General features: G+C 41.0%; 1 protein-coding gene and 1 long non-coding RNA gene across 3 annotated transcripts; both read left to right on the top strand.

The window, feature by feature from the left end:
- The first annotated feature begins 1,657 nt into the window (after positions 1-1,657).
- KBTBD8 (kelch repeat and BTB domain containing 8) lies at positions 1,658-12,290 on the top strand. Of its 2 annotated transcripts, XM_075052719.1 has the most exons (4): positions 1,658-1,719; positions 4,080-4,290; positions 4,946-6,060; positions 8,632-12,290. In XM_075052719.1, exons 1-4 carry the CDS (start codon positions 1,704-1,706, stop codon positions 9,093-9,095), a joined length of 1,806 nt encoding a protein of 601 aa, XP_074908820.1. In that variant the 5' UTR covers positions 1,658-1,703; the 3' UTR covers positions 9,096-12,290. The 2 variants fall into 2 exon arrangements, with proteins under 2 accessions (XP_074908820.1, XP_074908818.1); XM_075052717.1 differs by lacking the exon at positions 1,658-1,719 and having other exon boundaries at positions 2,139-4,290.
- A 1,279-nt stretch (positions 12,291-13,569) lies between these two features.
- On the top strand, positions 13,570-19,404 carry LOC142042743 (uncharacterized). The gene is made up of 3 exons (XR_012653842.1): positions 13,570-13,701; positions 16,423-16,495; positions 19,339-19,404. It is a non-coding gene; the product is annotated as an uncharacterized LOC142042743 (long non-coding RNA).
- Positions 19,405-20,404: the final 1,000 nt, after the last annotated feature.

The raw sequence follows: 20,404 nt of genomic DNA, 5'->3' as shown, positions 1-20,404 counted from the left end.
GCCCAGTCCATGCCAAAGGAAATGAACTGTATCAGGCAGTGTCATTTGCTAAAAGGCAAGAGTGGAGGTATTCTCCTTCCCTTCGTTTTACATTTCTAGGGACAATTTCACAGGCCGTGCCATTGCTGAATGGGGAAATTGGAAAACTGCAGAATCGATTTGCAGACGTGAAGTTCTATTTTCTTTTACACCTCCTTCATCAGAGTCTCTATCATCCCCGTGTTGTGTAGCATTATCATCCACAGCAGCCTGGACACCACTGATAATTGCTAAACTAGGGAAAAGCTATGCCTTGCAAATGAAAGCAAAACCACATAACATGACACTGAGTGGTACTATTCTTGCCTTTAAATTAATCTGCTTTAGAGCATTGGTAATGTACCCATGCTACATTATTTCTGAGAGTCAAAGGCAAATATATTTTTAAAATATTTCTGAAATTGGTTTTGTTGACATTTTTTTCTTAACAAAACTTCCCAGTTAAAAGCTGCAAAGTTGTATTAAATCTATTTTGATTAAAACCAGAAAAATATGCTGGACTTCAGAACGCTTCCATTATTTGTTAATTCTTCTTTCATTAATTGCATTTCACAAAGAAGGAAAAAAACCCAACCAAACAATGACTCTTCCACAGCAAACTTCTGGTAATGACTCAGTTACCAAGAATGAAACCAGTGGCTAGCTGCTGCAGAAAACTGGAAAAGCCGGTGACTATCAGCCACTTCATCTCTGGGATGGAGAGAGAAACAGTGCTTTGTGATATTAAAGGTCATTGGCAACAAAATGGTTGCTTGTCTGCTGGAGTCATTCAGCTGCTCTCTGTGTAGGATTGGTACGGCCGATCTGGCTGGCCACAGCGTGCTGGGGGTTACAAACACAGGAAAAATAAAAAAGTCTCCCAGTGTGACGAGCTTTTAGACCAAGTAGCTGATTATATATTTTTCATGAAAGGTCAGTTAGCCTTGCGCAGCTCTGGGTCTTGCATCCAGACACTGCCTTGCCCCAGATTGTGTCCTTGTAGATTTAGGATAGCAGCAGGCATTTTCTTTTCCCCTCTTCTGCCGGTTTTCCAGCAGCGGCCGTGGCGTCTGCTCTCCCTGACCTGTTGGGCAGACAGCTTCTGGGTGAGCTCCCTTTGGGAGGGTTTGCCCCGGGAGGTGCAGGTCAGTGTGGACAGGAGAGAGGCAGCACAAGGCTTGATAAAGCAGAAATCGGTGGGGATTTACTTATATAGAGAAGCCATTTCTGCTGGGAGCCCCTGAAGGGGAAAGGACTCAGGGCCAGGGTGTCCACACGTCCCAGCCTGAGGGCCCCAAAATGGCCGCTCCGCCCTGAGGCGCCCGCCTCCTCGTTGCTACGCGACGGGCAGAGCCCGCCCCCTCCGGCAGCCTCCCGGAAACTACAACTCCCAGGCAGCCCGCAGGGGAGGAACTACAACTCCCAGCATGCCCCGCGCGCCAGCGGCCGTGCTCCTTGGGCGACCCGCACTACATTTCCCGGCAGGCAGCGGGGGCGGCGGCCAATCCGCGGGCCCCAGGTTGGTCAGTGCGAGGAGCGGGGTTGGCTTCCGCGGGAGTAAGCGGGTCGCGGAGAGGAAGCGGCGCAGGGGAAGCAGCGCCGGTGACATTTCCTTTCGGGCCGCCCCCCCCCCCCCCTTACCCCCTTCCCCGCCCCTCTCCCGCTGCCGGAGCGGGGCCCCGAGAATGGCAGCGTTAGGAGGTCGGTGCGGCCGGGCCCCCGGGGCGGGTGAACGGGCTGAAGTGAGGGAGCGGCCTGTGGGGCGGGGTCCCTGTTGAGGGGTGTTGGGGCCTATGTGTTGAGGGGTGTCTCTGCGTGGTGGTGGTGGGGGGGCGTGTAGAGGAGGGGTTTTGGGGCCTCTCTGGTCAGGGTTGTCGGGGAGGGTGCTCCGTGGGGGGTGTCCGTGGGGAGCACGGTGTGACGGAGGGGTGCTTGGGGTCCTTGGGCTGAGGGGTGGGTGGGTGACTGACTGTGAGGGGTGGGTGGGTGGGCCCAGGGGGGCTTGGATGAGGGGGCTTGGAGTGTGGGGTGTCGCTTCCGCGTGGGGAAGGTAATAGCAGAGGAAGGTGCCTGGGAGGTGTCTGTGGGGGTTGGGGTTAGGGGTGTGAGGTAAGAGGACGCCTGAGTGAAGGCCTGTATGTGGGGAGAGAGCAGTACGGCGGGAGGGGAGGTGTGCAGTGGTACTGTGCTTTGTTAGGGTGGAAGGAGGGTTTCCTGTGAGGGACATCCCCACACTGTGGTCTGTGTGAGGGGAGCTGAGCTGAGAGGGTGGAGTGGGGTTGTCCATGGTGAAAGGCTTCTATGAAGGTGGGTGTGTGGGGAGCAGAGAAGGGAGGGGTGTCTGAGAAACTAATGCGGAGAGTATTTTGGGGTGATGTTTGGGAGGAACAGAGTTAAAATTTTGAGGTGCAGGTGGGAGGAATATTAATAGAGGAAAAAGGTGCTTGGGGCAGGAGGGAGAAAATGATGGTGATGAAAGTGACTGAGACAGTTTTATGGGGTGAAAGCTGTAATGTGCATAATGTCAAGGATTAAATAGGAAAAACTGGAATACAGGGATGAGTATCTATTCCAGCACTGGAAGCTGCCTTGATCGCATGTGCTCATTGCCCGAGTGATTGGCAGGGTCAGAGAAGGAACTATTTTGCGTCTTTTTCACTGTTAGAAAGTAAATGAAACTCTTCTGCAATGGTAGCTACATCAAAGTTTTCTTGTACATCAAAGCTTTGCTAGGTAGGAAGTCTTGGAACCAATCTAGCAAGGTATTATTTACTTGGAATTTGCTCACTTGTGATTAACATTGTTTCTAAACAAGTACAAGTACAAATTTTCCCCTTCCCTAATGATTGGTTAGTTTTGAATCTTGGAGCTCAGTTACTGTGATAAAGTAAACTCCCCTGTTGTAGATCTTACCTTTAAGTATTTACTGTTGTATTGGGGGGGGAGAAGTGTTTTGAAGACTTTCGCTAACAGTACTTTGAAGAGACACTGACAATATTTGGCCTTGAGCCTGCCATGGGAAATGTGTGCCCAACAGCAGATCCCAACTGATTTAATTGTGACTGTGCTCAAAGCTGTGTCTGAATTCTGAGTAAGAGAAATTGTAACTGCTGTATATCACCACGAGTTAGAATTTAAATCTCCTATTCATCATCAACATTGTTGTTCACTATCCTCTTTACCCCTTTGTGTTGCCCAAAACTTGTTGGAAGCATTCTCTGTTGCAGTCAGCAGCTTTACCTGATTTGCAGCTCTTACCACCTAATGTTTTTCTTTTGAGCTCGCCTTTGTTGTTGTTGCGTAAAAATTTTGTTGCTATTACGAAACAGATTTTTGTGCTTGAGATATTGCTCAATTTTCACGTTGGGATTTAACTTCATTAGGCATATCACATGTTACTTAGAAGCATGTACTCCACTTTATATGTTTTCACAATGATATGTGAGCGCCTTCATACCTGAGTAATTTTAAATGGTAATTGTATTTTATTTGTAAAGAAAAACATGTAACTGTATATACAAATTTATGTGAATTTAAGTTTGTTGCCCAACATACTTACTGTAGGGCTGTTTCTTCATGAGTCTGCATTATTAACCATCACTTGTGTAAGTTAGGAGACAGTTCCTGTTTCAGTGTAAAGTTAACTATGTACATATAGACTGGCATAATGGTGATGTAGGTTAGGGGCTTATTTTATTCTTCTCCATTCTTTGCTTTTTCCATTCTATAAGTCAGTAAGCATTGTGATTCTTGGCTTTATTTTTCCCCTTCCCAGTGATATGTAAAAAATATGAACTATTTATATGATTTTTTTCTTAATTGATATAATTTTATAGGTTAATGGTAATCTACATGTACATTGGGAAAAGGGAAAAAAAATTTGAGGTATCTTTATTCACCCTTGAAAATGTTAGACTTGCTGTTGATGGACGGTGACAGTGACGAAGTATGGAATATTAATTTGTGCTAGTTCTTGTTCATGCATTTTTTTTTCGTGTGGGGGGGGTTCTGGGGGGTTGGTTTTCTGTTTTTTGTTAAACAGTTTCAATTTTTCTTTTTAGAACCAAGTAAGTTTTCACAAACACTGAACGGAATTCCTTCTTCAAACACAGTCAGCAGTGGAATGGACCCCTTCCATGCTTGTAGTATTCTTCAGCAGCTTAAAACCATGTATGATGAAGGACAACTGACAGATATCGTAGTGGAAGTGGATCATGGGAAAACATTCTCCTGTCATAGGAATGTTCTTGCTGCAATCAGTCCTTATTTCAGGTATGATAGTCCATTGTTCTAGTGGTGATCACCAAAGAAGAACTATAACTTATTTTCATTAAAAGAAAATTAAAAAAAACCCCACACCTATACTGACATTCCATGTAATCATAGATAATATAGTGCATCTAGTAAGTTAAGATTACTGTTCTGTTAACATCAGTTAATTGTTAGTGTCTGTTTATCAAAGGAAAGTTTCACTGGAGAAAATGTCACATTATTAAAAAACCCCAAACAAAAATGCCTCCAGTATTGAGGGTATCTTGGATACAGTAACAGCATAGTTAAACTACTTGTTTCCTTTTAAAGTTACACATTCTAACAGGCTAGAATATGCATGTGAAATAACATGTTGAAAGTTGAGTGCAAAGACTTGGATATGTCAAGAGCTTTGCTTGTAAACTGAGTGAATTTTAATATGGGCTTAGTGAGATAATTAAGCAAGAAATTCCAGCTTGCCACTTTTGTTTCAGTAAGTCTAGAACTGATCTTAAATTTAGGTACCCAAACAGGGCAGTGTAACTTCAGTGATAAATATATTTGTGCTGATATAAGGGCAAGCACATTGGGATTAGCTGTACAATATAATTTAATTTCTTATACCTGTAGTTAAAAGGTAATTACAAATAAACTGCTAAATATTTTTCTTTTGTAGATCTATGTTCACTAGCGGCCTTACAGAGAGCACCCAGAAAGAAGTTCGTATAGTTGGTGTTGAAGCAGAGTCAATGCATTTAGTATTGAACTATGCATATACCTCCAGAGTAATGCTGACAGAGGCCAACGTTCAAGCTTTGTTCACTGCAGCTAGTATCTTCCAGATCCCTTCCATACAAGACCAGTGTGCTAAATACATGATCAGTCATTTGGACCCACAGAACTCCATTGGGGTATTTATCTTTGCTGATCACTACGGTCATCAGGAACTCAAAGACAGATCACAAGACTACATTCGTAAAAAGTTTCTGAGTGTCACCAAAGAGCAAGAATTTCTTCAGTTGAGAAAAGACCAACTGATAAGTATACTCGACAGTGATGATTTAAATGTAGACAAGGAAGAACATGTTTATGACAGCATTATAAGGTGGTTTGAGCATGAACAAAATAAGAGAGAAGTGCACCTTCCAGAAATATTTGCCAAATGCATCCGTATGCCTCTGTTGGAAGAGACATTTTTAGAGAAAATCCCTCCCATGTTTGCACAGGCTATGGCCAAAAGCTGTGTACAAAAGGGACAACATAGTGCCAATGGCTATACACAACGGCTTGGAATGACCGCTTCTGAAATGATCATATGCTTTGATGCTGCCCACAAACACTCAGGAAAGAAGCAAACAGTGCCTTGTTTAGATTCGGTCACAGGGAGAGTGTTTAAACTATGCAAGCCACCAAATGACTTGAGGGAGGTTGGAATTCTTGTATCTCCTGATAATGATATTTATATTGCGGGTGGTTACAGACCAAGCAGCAGCGAGGTCTCCATTGACCACAGAGCAGAGAGTGATTTTTGGATGTATGATCACTCTGGCAATAGGTGGATTCCGAAAGCTCCTTTGTTGCGAGCCAGAATAGGCTGCAAATTGGTTCATTGCTGTGGTAAACTGTATGCAATAGGTGGTCGCGTTTATGAAGGAGATGGGCGAAACTCACTCAAGTCTGTGGAGTGTTATGACAGCCGAGAGAACTGTTGGACAGCTGTCTGTCCAATGCCGGTAGCAATGGAGTTTCATAGTGCTGTGGAATATAAGGATAACATCTATGTTTTACAGGGTAAGGTGGTTTGACTGACTATATGGTGTTTTATTGGAAGTGTGGGTTGTTCAATCCAACTGTCTGCACGCTCTTAAGCACCTTAGAAAATCCAAGTTTCCTGGACATTTAAAGAGTGGCCTGGGACAGTGGGGTGGGAAGAAAGCTAGGGAGAGCAGTGGGCGAGGAAGAGGGAGGTTGCTGCTTGAGTTCTTGTGCACTGGGAATGTGTCACTAAGTTGTAGTATTGAGTTATTGCACAAATGGCAGTTTTGGTGGTGTTCTAAGTCAACAGTATAGTATTAAATTTTACTGTGAAATTTCTTTATTAAATCTTCTTTATCTGGGTGAAATGCAGTAGTGTTGAAGAAAATATATAGTCCTATGAAAAAGCACTTTGCATTTCATTTAGCTAAAGCTGTGAAAATTCCTGGTGTCTGTATTCTTGGTGACTTGGAAAAGTCAATTAACCACTGTAGGCCTCCGTTTCCTGCCCTACCCTGCTTTTTGAAGTCATCCTAGTAACTAAGAAAGATGATTTATCTCTTTCTAGTTAGCTCTGTTTCTTTGGTCAGTAATTATAGTACTGCCTTTACATCCTTTCTTCTGGTAAATGATCGGACTTATTGGTGTATTAGATATTGATTCTTAACTAAATGAAAAGGATCATTATGGGAATGGATCAAATAATTTATTCTTCCCTTTTTTTTTATAGAGATCTTGTATAAAATATGTATTTTTACGTATGCCTGAGCCGTATAGCAGTCTACACTTAAAAAGGCTGAGACTGGTCTATGAGGCTGTAGCAAGAGTCCCAAGAAGTGGAAAGAAAGGAGGAGGGGGTGTCTTGGTTATTCTTTGCTAAGGTCCACCTGTGTAAACACCTGCAGAATTTGGGGTCTTGGATCCATACCAGCTCCCTCTTTGGGTCACTTTCCATACAAAGGAAAGAAACAGGATAGAGAATACTGTAAGGTCATTGTTATTTACCAGAAGTAGTCAGCCTGATTTCTTGACTTTGCATTCCTGCTACTTGGTAAGGTTGGTGAGCTTCTGCATGATTTGCAGAGAGTTTTCTTCTTCTTTCATTGTTTCTGTATCAGGTTTGACTCTTGTTGGTTGTGGCTTTAAATAATTCTGTTACATTAGCAAGTTCTGTCAATCCGTCTCTTCTCTTGGGTCAGACATCTGCTTTAGATGGTTAAAAAGGAATGCTGAAGAATATTTAACTTCGTAGAGTATTTGTTCATCCTTTAAATGTTTCTTAGAACTGCTAAGAAGTGGTTATTATTATAAACTATAGAATAAGAGTGCATCTTGTTTACAAATTTTAGCTTCACTAATTCTGTGCTTCAGTGGTTTAAATGACAACTCAATGCTCGCATGAATGAGCAAGCTACTTCACTGTGCTAACGAGCAAATTATAAAGATTCGTCGTATGGGAAATAGGCAACTTTTCTATTTGAGTGTGGTAGATAAAACCTTGATTGAGTTGCACTGAAGTAGTATAAAAAAGTTAACTTTCAATAATTTTTCTAGAGAAAGCTCATAAGTTTGAAGTAGTCAATAAGGGTTGATAAGAGTGTTAAAATGCCAACGGAATGCAAGTGTCAGTCGTAGGAGGTTACACTGTGGAACAAAAATGGGTAATCAAAAAATTTATTATCTGTAAGACTTAATCTCTCAAGCTATGTTCCACTCATTTTACTGTATTATTTCTGTATTCTTTGTTATACTTGAGGTGCTCGGTTACACAGCAGCTTGGTTAAAATTCTTAAAATAGCCATGTGAAATTATATATGATTTGAATTATGCTAATATTTGGCAAATGTTAGGCCTTTCTTCCCCCAGGCTTTACAAAAGACAAGGTGGTCTTTATCCATGTTCTTTTCATCAAGTTTGTAGAGCATGAGCTTTCAGTCATCTGAATTTCCATTATGTACAGTCTGTAGATGCTACTCTGTGCAGTCAACAGAAGAGGCGTTTTATAGTCTAATCGCAAAACTAATGATGAATCAGTAGCTTCTTGCAAGTATTCACCTGGCATCCTTTTAAGCAAATCAACCTAAATGTGTAACCCAGCCACCTGATACAAGCTTTAAAATCTGTGTGTAGTACAAGACACAAGTATTTGCTCAGATTTAACAACTTTTCAAGCACTGAATTCTGAGACTCCACAGTCTGTAGATGACGTGTTGTGAAGATGTTACAGAATGAAACAAATACTTCAGACACTTCAAGACTGGAATCTTGAAAGGTGTTGTCCCAAATTACTACTAAGCATGGTTTAGAAGTAGTAAAGGATAGCTAGGAAATATGTAAAATGTTGTATTTCTGTTGTGCTTCAAATTCCTTCTTCTTCAGCTGGAATAGAACTCAAAGTAGTTTTTACTCATGCTATTAATATTTTTGTAATGCACTTGAAAGAAAGCAGACAATGGTGCTAGGATTTTTGTTATGGGACCAAGGCTTTTAAAAATTGGTAGACTGTTTCTGTCTGTGGAAGAACATACCTGAAAACTTAGTAGCTGCAGAATTGCTGTTCTGGAAATGAAGCATAAGTTATGTTTTATTTTTCCTCTCTCTTTTCAGGGGAATTTTTTCTCTGCTATGATCCTCAGAAGGATTACTGGGGATTTTTGACCCCAATGACTGTGCCTAGAATCCAAGGCTTGGCAACTGTATACAATGACTCCATCTACTACATAGCTGGAACCTGTGGAAACCATCAACGTATGTTTACCGTAGAGGCCTATGACATTGAACAAAATAAGTGGACTCGAAAAAAAGACTTTCCATGTGATCAGTCCATTAATCCGTATATAAAACTCGTACTCCTCAAAAATAAACTCCATCTGTTTGTCAGAGCTACTCAAGTCACTGTTGAAGAACATGTTTTCAGAACCAGCAGGAAGAATTCACTCTACCAGTATGATGAGGTTACTGACCAATGGCAAAAAGTATATGAGACTCCCGATAAGCTCTGGGATTTAGGTCGGCATTTTGAATGTGTTGTTGCTAAATTGTATCCGCAGTGTCTTCAGAAAGTTATTTAAATTTTTTTTTCAGTAACAGGCCTTAGTGATTTCAGTGGTAATCTGATGCTAGAGAAAACATGTCTTAAAAGAAAACAAAGAAATTCTGTCAGTATTTATTGTAAGCTGAAACAGGCAGTTTTTTGTATATGGGGATGGGTGCTCTTTAAAGGTTGCAGTCTGGGGAGGGAATTACTGGTTCAGTTTCATATTTACTGATATTTTCCTGGGAAATGAGAAGGAGGTTACAAAGTGCAATTATCAGCATTTTTTTTTCTGGTAAACACTTAATCATGTCATACTAGAGGGGTGTTTTTGTGGTAAGAGCAAATTAAGTGGAAGAGCCAGGATAACTATGCACTACAGTGAAAGAAAATCTAGCATTAATAGCTAAGGATGTCCAAGATGTTTTGAAGTGACTTTTCTTTATTTCTCTTTTTTTTAAATACGGGTAAATTTGAGGCAATATCACTAAGTTGTTGTTTGTTTGGTTTTGTTTTTTTTTTTAATTTTAGACTGAATACATAGAGGAATGGTAGATCCTGATTCATAATGATTTTTTTTTTGTACTGTTCTTGAAGTCTGCTAAGATGCTTGTGATTTTGTTTGTGCACTACAATTTGGGAGAAAAACTCAAGTCAGAATTGGAACATGGAGTACCTTTGCCCCAGAAGGAGGCCTGTTCAGATTATTGTACCACTTCCTGTCTGGCTTTTTGTTAAAATTGAGCTTAATTGATAGGGACAGGAAAAATCCCAACACCTATTTTCTGCCACATAGATGTAGTGCTGTAAAAACTTTTTTTTAACACTGCTTAAAACCTTTTTTCATCCCATAAAGGGCTTTAACCCAAAAGTTGATGGTGCTAGTACGTTTTTAATACTTGTTTGTCTGAAATGGGCTAGCCTTATGCTACTGTTTAAGACAGCCTGTTATTTTTCATTGAGTGTGTGTCTGTCTTGAGGCCCTGTCCTGTCATCATATTGTCTTTTTTAACATAACATTTTTACTGCAGTGGTATTCTTGCACAGAATGGTGACAGGATATGGCCTTAATGATATTGATTTTATTTTTTTCTTTGTGTGGAGTGTTCATTCTGTCTCCACTAAAGTACAGTGCTATGTGCAGAGTTGGCACGTGCTCCAGTAATTTGGAAGTGTGGCTTAACTTTACAAGTTGTTTTTCTTTTCTCCCTCCAATCAAGCCCTCAGATAACTTCTATTTCATTCTGATCTATAATGTGAAAATTTGCACTACTGAGCTGTCTTCATTACCAAGTGTATTAAAGCAAAATTGACAGTAAGTGTCCATGGCTTAAATAATCTTAGATGCAAATATAGAATAGGGATCCAATATATTGCAACACTTTTCTCTATGTATTTAACATTTAGCTTATTTTTAAGAAGTAAATAAGTTCAAAGTTCAGCCTCTACTTCAGTAGTGAAAACTGGATTTGAAAGGGAAAAGATGAATCCTAAAACTCGTATCAGCTGTAATTTGCCAGGTTTAATTTGTTACAGCTCTAATTTTTGCAGAGCTGTGAGTATGTTATCTTACTCTTCCCTATTTTCTCAAATTGACTTAAGTGAAGCAGTTAACTTGAAATGGCAGTGGCCATCACTGGCTGTAAGTGCTTACCATTATCTGGCTTAACAGCTGATATTTCAGTAAGCCAAATATTTAGCTCATTGTTTATCCCCCTGGCATGGCTGAGGATTTGGATAATGTTTGTTTACTATGTGGTCTTACTGTTCCCAAATGGAATCTTTCTAATACATGAAAATACTTGCCTGGTTCTATTTCTTAATTCTTGCACAAAATGTTTAAAAGGCAAAAACAAACAAAAAAACTGTGAAATGAAAAGGAAAAAAAAAAAAGCCTCTTTGCATTACATACCTCATCTTCCAGAGATTCACCAAACCGCTTCTTCAAAATGCGAGCGCCTGAATTTTTTTTCTGAAGTTGAAGTTGACAGTTCTTGCTAAAACTGCATTTTCCAGCAGTGTTGAGGTGTGTTGTTTCTTTGTTTAGTTTTCTTCTGGATACTGTTTTATATATATATATATCTCCATAGCCAAGAATAAGAGTTTGTTTTGTTTTTTTTAAAGTACAACTAATTTCATTTTTAGAATTATCCTTAGTCCTTGGCTAGCTCTCTTTGCGCTGTTGTAGGCCTCTAGCTGCAAGCTTTCTGAAGCACCCTCCCTAACAGTGTTGCATTTGTGTGTAAAACCATTTTTTTTTTTGCAAAGTGTTATGTAACTTTTTCCTTGTTTTTTTGTTTTTTTTTAAGCTTGGTTGAATATTTACAAGACTTCTTGCTGCTTTTTGACAATCTTCTATATTTATTTAGTAGAACAAATTTCAATATATTACTTGAACTATGAAATAGAATTGAGTTAGCAATTGACTGGTCATGTGATGTATAGAAGTACAATATGCTGTGGTTAATTCTGCAGTAGGTTTGTTAATTTTGTTTATCTGCACTAAAGTACGAAGATCTCCATTCTGTTTAACCATTCAAACTGAGGGTGTGATCCAAGTCTGTAATGTGTTTAAAAGCTAAATCCTGGAACTTGCTGTGGGAGTAGAATATACTAAATCTTGTGCATGAGGAGTTTGTTGAGACAGTAATGTTGCTGTGACATTTTGCCAATTCTTAGATGCTTCTACATTTTGCTGAAAGTCAGATTCCTGGTAAAGTTTTGCTTTAGAGTCAGGCTTAAGTAAACTTGCACAGCACAAAAAAAAAAAATAATGCACCAAAGGTACTGATAATATTTAAACAGTAATCTGTACATTTTTCCCCACGTGGTGTTTCTTTTCTGCATTCATTTTTCCCTTTATTAATGAATTTCTAGCATTGTAAGGACTTACGTGAGTGTAAATCTCTTTTTCCAAAATTATTAGTTACTTTAGAAGGAGACATTTTGTAATTTCCACTTGATTCCATCAGTAAAATTTAGAATAACTAAAAGCAGTTTTGGTGCACCAAACATGCAGTGTATGTATGTTCTACAAGAAATCGAAGAGCTCCCTGTTCATAAGGCTGTTTAGAAGTGGCATCCAACATTCAGTGCTCAGGTATGTTAGTAAGAAGTACTGTAGTCCTATGAGGGCAAATGTGTGGATTTTTAAACATTTTGCCATAATTGCACAATTTTGCATTTTTACTTAATGTCATGTTATGTTTCTTAAAATAAACCTATTGTTGAAATACAATGGAGTTCAGCTGGTTTTGTGATGAATCTCTTGCATGCATTTTAGTAAGTTTCTGAAAATTAACCCAATGAGATATCTTTTTGATGCTTGTTCAGTTCTTCTATTTCTGCGCTTGTGTGTCTCAGCCATATGTAATGTCACCTTTTTTTTTTTTTTTTTTTTTTTAAGGCAGTACTGTGCTGTTGCTTATGTTGGAAGTTGCTTTGTTCTGCTTTTTTGTCTCATTCCTTGTGGCTGTTCAGGTCTAACTTCTCATTTGCTTACACACAGGTGACATAGTCTTTTCCTTTCCCTTCCTCCCTGCCTTTGGCTGCAGCTGGCATCCCAGCAGGAATGTCAAGGTGGGCTTTCCAGTCTGATAATACTTTATATTGGAAAACCCTGAAATGCTTCTTACTGAGTTTCCCAGCATCCTTGCTTAGTAGGGAAGTTAATTCCCAGGTGGTAAAGGGGATGGAGAGAGCACAGTGATGCTAGTTGCAAAGAAGCCTGCTGCAGAGCTGAGAATGAGAGGCCTCCTCTCCCCTGGCTGTTTAAGCAAAACACCAGCATTATACGTGGCTTCTGATGTGATAGAGCTTAGCGCATCTGCTTGTAAATGATGCTTTTTATTCGAGAACCTTTGTTCCCTTTCAGAGACTGTCTAACGACCGTAGCGGTGATGCTAAGTCATTGCAGTCCAGGAAAACAACATGAAGTTCTCTCGTTTGGGAAGGTGCTCCTATTAGGTTCTTGCAGGCATTATTTCCACCCTCTCACCCCCCTCAGCCCCTGCCTGTAAACTTGTCTGGGTGTGATTTGAAGACTGTTCACCTGGCAGTTTGGTCACAGCAGAAGCAATTTGGGAGTCTGGGCTAGTGGTGGTTGTGTATCTTCTGCCACATGCGATCAGTAAGTCAGACTGGGTTGGCTGCCTAGGCTGTCTGTGCAGCAGGCTGATGTGGCAGACTGCTCGTGAGCTACACAGTGTGGTACCCACTGTTCTGGAGGCTGCTGCATGATGATCCTAACCTTGGGTGAGTTTGTGCTAACAGATCCATGCTCCTGGTCACTGGTTCAGAATGGTACACTCCCTCCAGTCAGACTGAATAGCAACCTGCAGCTCTCCAGTTACAGCACCCAGGGGTCCCAGCCTCTTTGTATTATCACTGGTTTATTTTGTGTGATTACAGCATCGTCCCTCATATAGTTGAGCTCCTTTCCTCCAACCTAGGACAACATGCAGTGGATAATTTTGATATCTTTTCTGTTTGCAGCTTTCCCTGCTAGAGAAGTTAGCCAGCAGCGCAAAGGCACTGCTTGCCTTCCTGCATTCGTGTGCAGATCTGCAGCTGCTCTGTTAAAAACCATGGATATGTCCTCTTGAAGAGCTAGCAGAAAAAGCGATGAAGCCAGCACAGAGGAGGTAGGCTTGCTGTTTAACTTACTTTAGTGGGCTGAATAAATCAACAATGCACACTAAACTGTACACGTTCTCTACTTGCTTCCACATCCCAGGACTCAGCTGGGGCCATGAAATACTAATAGCTGCTCTTAGGCAGACAGGTCTAACTAGATTTGGCTGTACTTCCGTGCTGTCTTTGGAGTTTGCTAATAAAATAGTGAGTGAGAGTCCAAATTGTCCATCCCCAGTATGGAGTTGAAGTTGTAGTTACCAAATACTTGAATGGTAAAAGCATCCTAACCTGAGTCTCCCTGTCTGCTGTCTCCTTTGGAGCACCTTTGCTCTGTCCAAAACTCTAAGGACTTATAAGGGAAAATCCTTTAGTGCCATGTGATGGTAACACGCTAGTATGTAATGAACTGTTGGGACTTAAAGAAATCAAGAAAGAGCTGAAGCTGACAAGAACAAAAAAGAGACCTCCCTCTGCGATCCCCAAGGGAAAAAGTTATATCAAAGCAAAATAACAAGAGACTGCAAGAAAAAGATAACCAAATTGCACTGGCTTCCTGAGGACAAATCAAATTAACTTGGGGTCCACAGTTTGGACAAAGCTAAAGTTTCAGAAGCTAACTGGAATTACCTCCTTATAAGTTTGTGGGTTTTTTCTTTTTCTTTTTTTTTTTTTTTTTTTTAACCAGAGGGGAAAAGAAACTGAACCGAGCAGTTGTAGCAGAGGCCTCAGTGAGCGCCTCACTCTTCAGATACATCTGAATGGTTCTTGTGCTTCACTGCAGTGCTCACGGCTCTTTCAAAAACACATCAGTGTATCTATGAGTTAAGTAGTAGCTGTTATCTGGTTTATACAGTATTTTTATGGAGATACCTGCAAACTTTCAGCTAAGTCATCAAAGTCATATCTGGAAGGCACTCTGGGTTTGTAATGGCCAGGAAGGGGGATCAGAGCCAAAACTGGGACAGGAGTAGTTCGACCATGTTCTTTGATTCTCTAATTTCTCATTTGCTCTCATGGCAAAAGAATAGATAAATGAATTGGCTCCCTGTGCCCCAAATTTCCTAGCAGCTCTTGTGAAATCCTCTTAATGCTTGGCATGCATTAGAATGTGAAATAATGCACAGCAACAGCTGAGATAACTTTGCATGGGCAGGTTAACCTTTTCGGATATAAGGAGGGCTAACAGCTAACTAAGGGAACAGTTTTGCCACAGTTTGGCAAATGATTATACTCTCTAAGCCTCAAAAAAGATTTTCCTTCTTTGGACACTAAAGTAAATTGCAATGTATTTTTTGAAGAGAGAAATAGATGGGCACTTGAGAGACTGTTTTTGTCCTGAGAAGGGTGGAATTCTTTTCTGGCCATGTTTTTACTTTCAGACATCTTTTGAGAAGCAAGGCATGTTATTTTGGAAGCATTTGCTGGAGGAATGGAACACCCACCCCCACCCCCCAAAAATAAAGTAGCATTACTTAAATGAAATAATCCACCAGCTTTGTTCCATGGCAGTCCACTTCCATGAATCCATGCTCTGGTTCTTCATAGACCCAAAGCCATGAAGAAGTATACTCACGTATGCTGCGTGCAAGGGAATATCTCACAGTTGGGCACTCGTGTGCAGTCAATAGGTGGAGAAAAAAACACCCAGCTGTTGCTTTCTCCTTGTCTCTTTGCAACATGTACTCCCCTCTCTGCCTCTCGAAGGGGGAAAAGTTAGACCGACAAAGCTTGAATCTCCCCCCTTTCTTAACATCTAGTTAAGGTCCCATGTGCCTCACTGCTGGTTTATGTGTTTCTGTACTTCACACTAATAATAATGCAAATATCCACTGTAAAAGACAGCTATTTATTAACTTAAGCTCAGTTTATGTGATCAAGCTACAGTTTAACAAGTTGTTTCAGGAGTGAGAAAGCTAACTGATTTCTAATGTATCTCTCCATAGCGGATTTTCTGAAGCGTAACAGAGGTTGTGTTTTTCAGCTTTCCCTTAGGGGAGGTGGCAGTGGGATCTCTTTCCTTATTAGCCAACTAATTGCACACAAAACCTGTACAGACTCTTTACATCTTTGAAAGCTTTGACCCTCCACAAAATGTAATTTAAACCAGACACCATCTCAAAAGTTGAGGTGTGTGTGGTAGCAGATAGTGAGAGTGACTGAGCACATGTACAAACCCCTAAATACTGCGGTTCCTCATGGAAAAATTGGAAAAATTGCTAAAAAAAACCACTTGGAGAACACGTGGCTGGGTTTGACTGTTTTGGAAGGGCTACGGAAGCTTCTTGCATGTCCTAAGCTTTGAGTAAAGAAGGCATACGTTTGCCTGAAGAGGAACAAAAAGTGAGTAGGTAAAGCATGATGTCCTACTCTTCGTAGTACCTGAGTGATGGTGAGGCCTTCCTAGCATGGAAGGACCATTGCTGCATGCATTCTATAGAAGTGGGTCACAGGTTTCTCCTATGTCCTACCGCTTTCTGTGGCTGTGGACTAGGACGGAGCCTGGCCCCATAGCCACAACAGCTTAACAGGACAGGAGGCTGTGTGCCCTGACAGCCTGTTACTGTCTTCAAAGTGTGGAGTCTGACCTGTTAAAAGACAGTATGTGCTTATATAGATCTTTAAGTGTCACTAAGTACTAGCAATGGTAACATACCTGTAAAACATCAACCAAAATAGTACCAGATAAATCCATTTAAAGGAATGCTCTCTGTTTTCCCCTGTCTCCTTAGACCTGCACATGACCTCTGTTCTGCAGCTTTTACTGTCACAGAAAGCTGGCAACCTCCAGTCAGAATGTAAGAGGTATGAACTGTATGCTCGGTTTGTGCCAACCCTTGATTCTCTCTTTTTAATGATACATATATAGCTTTTGATTATCTGTAAGCTAAGTTCTAAATTTCATTAGACTAATTAATTTGAAGTCAAGATGGTATGTGGTACATCAGCTGCAGAAAAATATTTGCAGACAAATTTCGAATTAGTTTATACCCTTCCAGTTTGATTCTGTTCATATTCCTTCAGTAACAGATTTCTTCAAACATTCTGAAAAGTTCAGGGCAGGGATATTTGGTAAACATCAAATTAACCTCCCACAGCCAATAAATGAAGTGCTTAAATTGTATTTACTCTTCAATTTTGCGTTTTGTTTTTCTTAAACGAAAGAAATAAGCATGTACCACATTTTACATCAAAACTAGTATATGGAGAGCAAGTGTTGAGAAGAAAGAGCCATCTGATTAGTCATTCAAATTTCAATTTTTCATAGGCCAATGAAATAGTAAAGGAGAGTTTCTGCTGCTTTTGTCTATCTTGACCACCGATGGAGGTGACCAAGGTTTTCCAAAGTGATTTTGAAAAGCATTCTCAATAGTTTGAATTGCTGTTGCATCTGAAGTGCATGCAAATGGTCACAACCCAATAACTATCAGCAGAAAACCATTATAATTTAGGCAATTGCTATTAACACAGAGGTGGAAGGAGGGACAATATAATTTCACAAAGGCAAATTCTTGTTTTGATATGGGAAAGCATCAGTCTAAAATGGCTCAGAGCCAAGGGAACTAGCAAGTGTCTGCAAGCAAAGGAGAAAGAACATTTTTGGAAGAAAAAGACTAGCAGTGTAGAAGCTATTTAATTCTAAAAGTCTGAAGGAATTTCACCTTTTGCAATGCCATTAAGTTTTTACAATAACATTCCTAAAGGTGTAGTGTTGAAAGAAATGATTCCCATGAACTCCAGGTCTGGTGTGATTGCAGCCTCTTGAATAGGCAGCATCTGATGACCTCCTATGGGACAGAGCACAGAGGGCCACATGCATCTCGAACAATCTGTAATGAATTCTCATTTAAGGATTTTTTCCTTTTAGAAGACAGAAAACCACCAGATATGCTTGTTATATTTCTGGTTGTAAAACATTTTTCGATAGAATAACTGGTAGAAGCCATGACCAGTGAGGTAGAAAGAGCCGAGCAAGGTATGTCCAATTGGTATTCTCTCCCTGACAGGGAATTAATGCTGGATACCTGGGGAGACAAGAATGGAGCTAGCTGTCAATATTCCCCAGTCTCCAGCAATTTGCAATCTGCAATGCCAGAGATGGCATCTTTGTATGTATCCATCCCTCGATGGATTTCTCCCAAGAATTTGTCTTGCTGTCTGTCCTGGTTTCAGCCGGGATGGAGTTAACTGTCTTCCTAGTAGCTGGTACAGTGCTATGTTTTGAGTTCAGTATGTGAAGAATGTTGATAACACTGATGTTTTCAGTTGTTGCTCAGTAGTGTTTAGACTATGGTCGGGGATTTTTCAGCTTCTCATGCCCAGCCAGGGCACCTGACCCAAACTGGCCAACGGTGTATTCCATACCATGGGACGTCCCATCTAGTTTAGGAACTGGGAAAGGGGGGGGGGCAGTGATTTGGCCGCTCGGGGACTGGCTGGGTGTCGGTCGGCGGGTGGTGAGCAATTGCCCTGTGCATCATTTGTACATTTCAATCCTTTTATTACTTACTGTTGTCATTTTATTAGTGTTATCATTATCATTATTAGTTTCTTCTTTTCTGTTCTATTAAACCGTTCTTATCTCAACCCAGGAGTTTTACTTCTTTTCCTGATTTTCTCCCCCATCCCACTGGATGGGGGGGGAGTGAGTGAGTGGCTGCGTGGTGCTTAGTTGCTGTCTGGGGTTAAACCACAACACTGTCTTTTGACCATTGGAGACTTTTTTAGCATGCTGTTACTATTGTGTGGTTTATGTCCTGTATTTGTGAGAAGAACATCTGAGCTGGCTGCGATAGCACTGGTAGCGGCCTTTCTTATTAATGTAAACTGGGAGCTAGGGCATGGTTTTAAGCATTCATTGTGTCCTTGCAAGGAAGATATTTTTGCTGGGACAATATGAAATAGCATGGATGACTGCACGTGGCTGGCTACAAGGCAGGAAATACAGGTTACAGTAGATGCTGACTTGCAAAGTTAGCTTGGATGAATCATTTTTCTCTTTGTGTTTACCTTTCTGTTGAGTTTTCTACTCAGATTGGACGAGAACATTACCCTGGCCCACCTACAGTCAGCTTTTTTTCCATTTTTTTTTTTTCTTGTGCTTAAGTAGTGCATTGCAGCGTCTGGATTATAAACACGGCAGGGGAATGTTTTAAGTCCCCCAAACGGGGATTTGCAACATAAGTCTTGTAGAAACATTCTTACTGAATTTGGGTTATATAAACCTCTGCAAAGCACAGACTCGTGCTGTGGACATTGCTCTCTCACTAGTCCAAGTCAACTGCTTGGCTACTGGCAAGAAATTCAGGAAGTTTCTGTACCCCCTGCCCTCACTCCAGGGTGAAATTCACCCCTTGATAAGTGTTTTCATGGCCTGTGAATCCCTTCATTTGTTCTTGAGTGAACAAACTAAGTCTGATGCAGGATTTTAGGTGACCTAGAGGTCATGCAAAAGAATTTCAGCCAGGTTAAAATTGCTATAGCAGGATGGGCAAAGATAGGTGCTTTCCATATGCCAATTCCCCCAGAGGACGGTGGGAGCAGAGCCTGCAGAAACGTGTCGTGAAGAAAGAATAAGTTAATATGTACAGGGAAGAGAGGGAGGAAGGAAAATGGATATCTGACAAATAATTTATTAACATCCACAGAGATCTGACAGAGGCCAGCACTCTGAGCACTGCAAATGGGGAGTTTGCCCTGAATTTGTCCCTGGTGGGCGAAGGACCATCCCTGTTCGTGAAAGGTTAGTTAATGTGGGATGTGGTTGCCTTTCGATGTAATTTGAGGGGTCGGGTGGCAAAGGGTGTTGCAAGTTACAGAAAGGTCTTGCATCTGAGGATACAGCCTCTGCTCTCAACCTTTGATCTCAGCTGCATCTGGGGTGGGGGAAGAGTTCAGCACATGGCTTTAAAAGCCAAGTAGGTAGCTGCCAGGGCAGCCAGCAACCGGAGTGCTACAGGGAGGGGAGTCTGAGTGGTGCCCACCTCTGCTGAAGGGAGAGCAGTCCCACTGAATGGCGGTTAGTGAGTTCGTATGTCTGGTGCGTGGTGGCTTGCTTGGGTTGAGGGAAACTTGGTACCAGGGAGTCCCTGGATCAACAGGTGTAGCTGCATTAGGCTTGGTTTTGATTTGTCATAGCGCGCTCATTTAACAACAAAAAAACCTCCGACCAGATAGAACAAATGTTGTAGAAAATAATTGTATAGTCCAAGAATGGTCCCCAGTTGATTTGGCTTACAGAATGGAGGACTGTGATTGTATACGCTGGTTCCAAAAGACAAAAGTTCAATAAATTAAGGAAAGAAGATGGTAATATCAACTGGATTGAGACATAAGGGTGATGACTGTGCAAGAGACCTGGAATTTCTCTATTCTGAAGTTGTTGATAGTAGCCACAGCCAGTTTCCTAAAGAGGTGGGAAGAATAGTGGATAAAGAAGATCCAGATTGACCAATGAATAACTAACTCTAAAAAAGTAACAGGAATAAAGTAGGAAGCCTATAGGGAATGGTGGATGGAGAAGCGGGAAGTCCAGACATGTATAACTTCACAAAAAGGAAATAGGGATAAAATGAGAGCCTACAAGTGAATTTGAGTCAGACCATGGCTATACAAAGGCAACTCTCATGATTTTCCTCTGCTACAATAACAAGTGAATAAAGGGGGGGAGGTTTCAATGCTCTCTGGGTAAAGCAAAGATAAAACCTGTCAAGG

This window comes from Buteo buteo, chromosome 21, assembly GCF_964188355.1.
Source record: "Buteo buteo chromosome 21, bButBut1.hap1.1, whole genome shotgun sequence".
NCBI lineage: Eukaryota > Metazoa > Chordata > Aves > Accipitriformes > Accipitridae > Buteo > Buteo buteo.
Note: the sequence above shows the minus strand (reverse complement) of the source record. Positions and strands in the feature narration are given on the sequence as shown.

Coding starts and splice junctions, on each gene's coding strand:
- KBTBD8 (XM_075052717.1), top strand. CDS start 3,998: ATGCATTTTTTTTTCGTGTGGGGGGGGTTCTGGGGGGTTGGTTTTCTG. Junction 4,291..4,945: donor GCAATCAGTCCTTATTTCAG/GTATGATAGTCC, acceptor TTTCTTTTGTAG/ATCTATGTTCACTAGCGGCC. Junction 6,061..8,631: donor TAACATCTATGTTTTACAGG/GTAAGGTGGTTT, acceptor CTCTCTTTTCAG/GGGAATTTTTTCTCTGCTAT.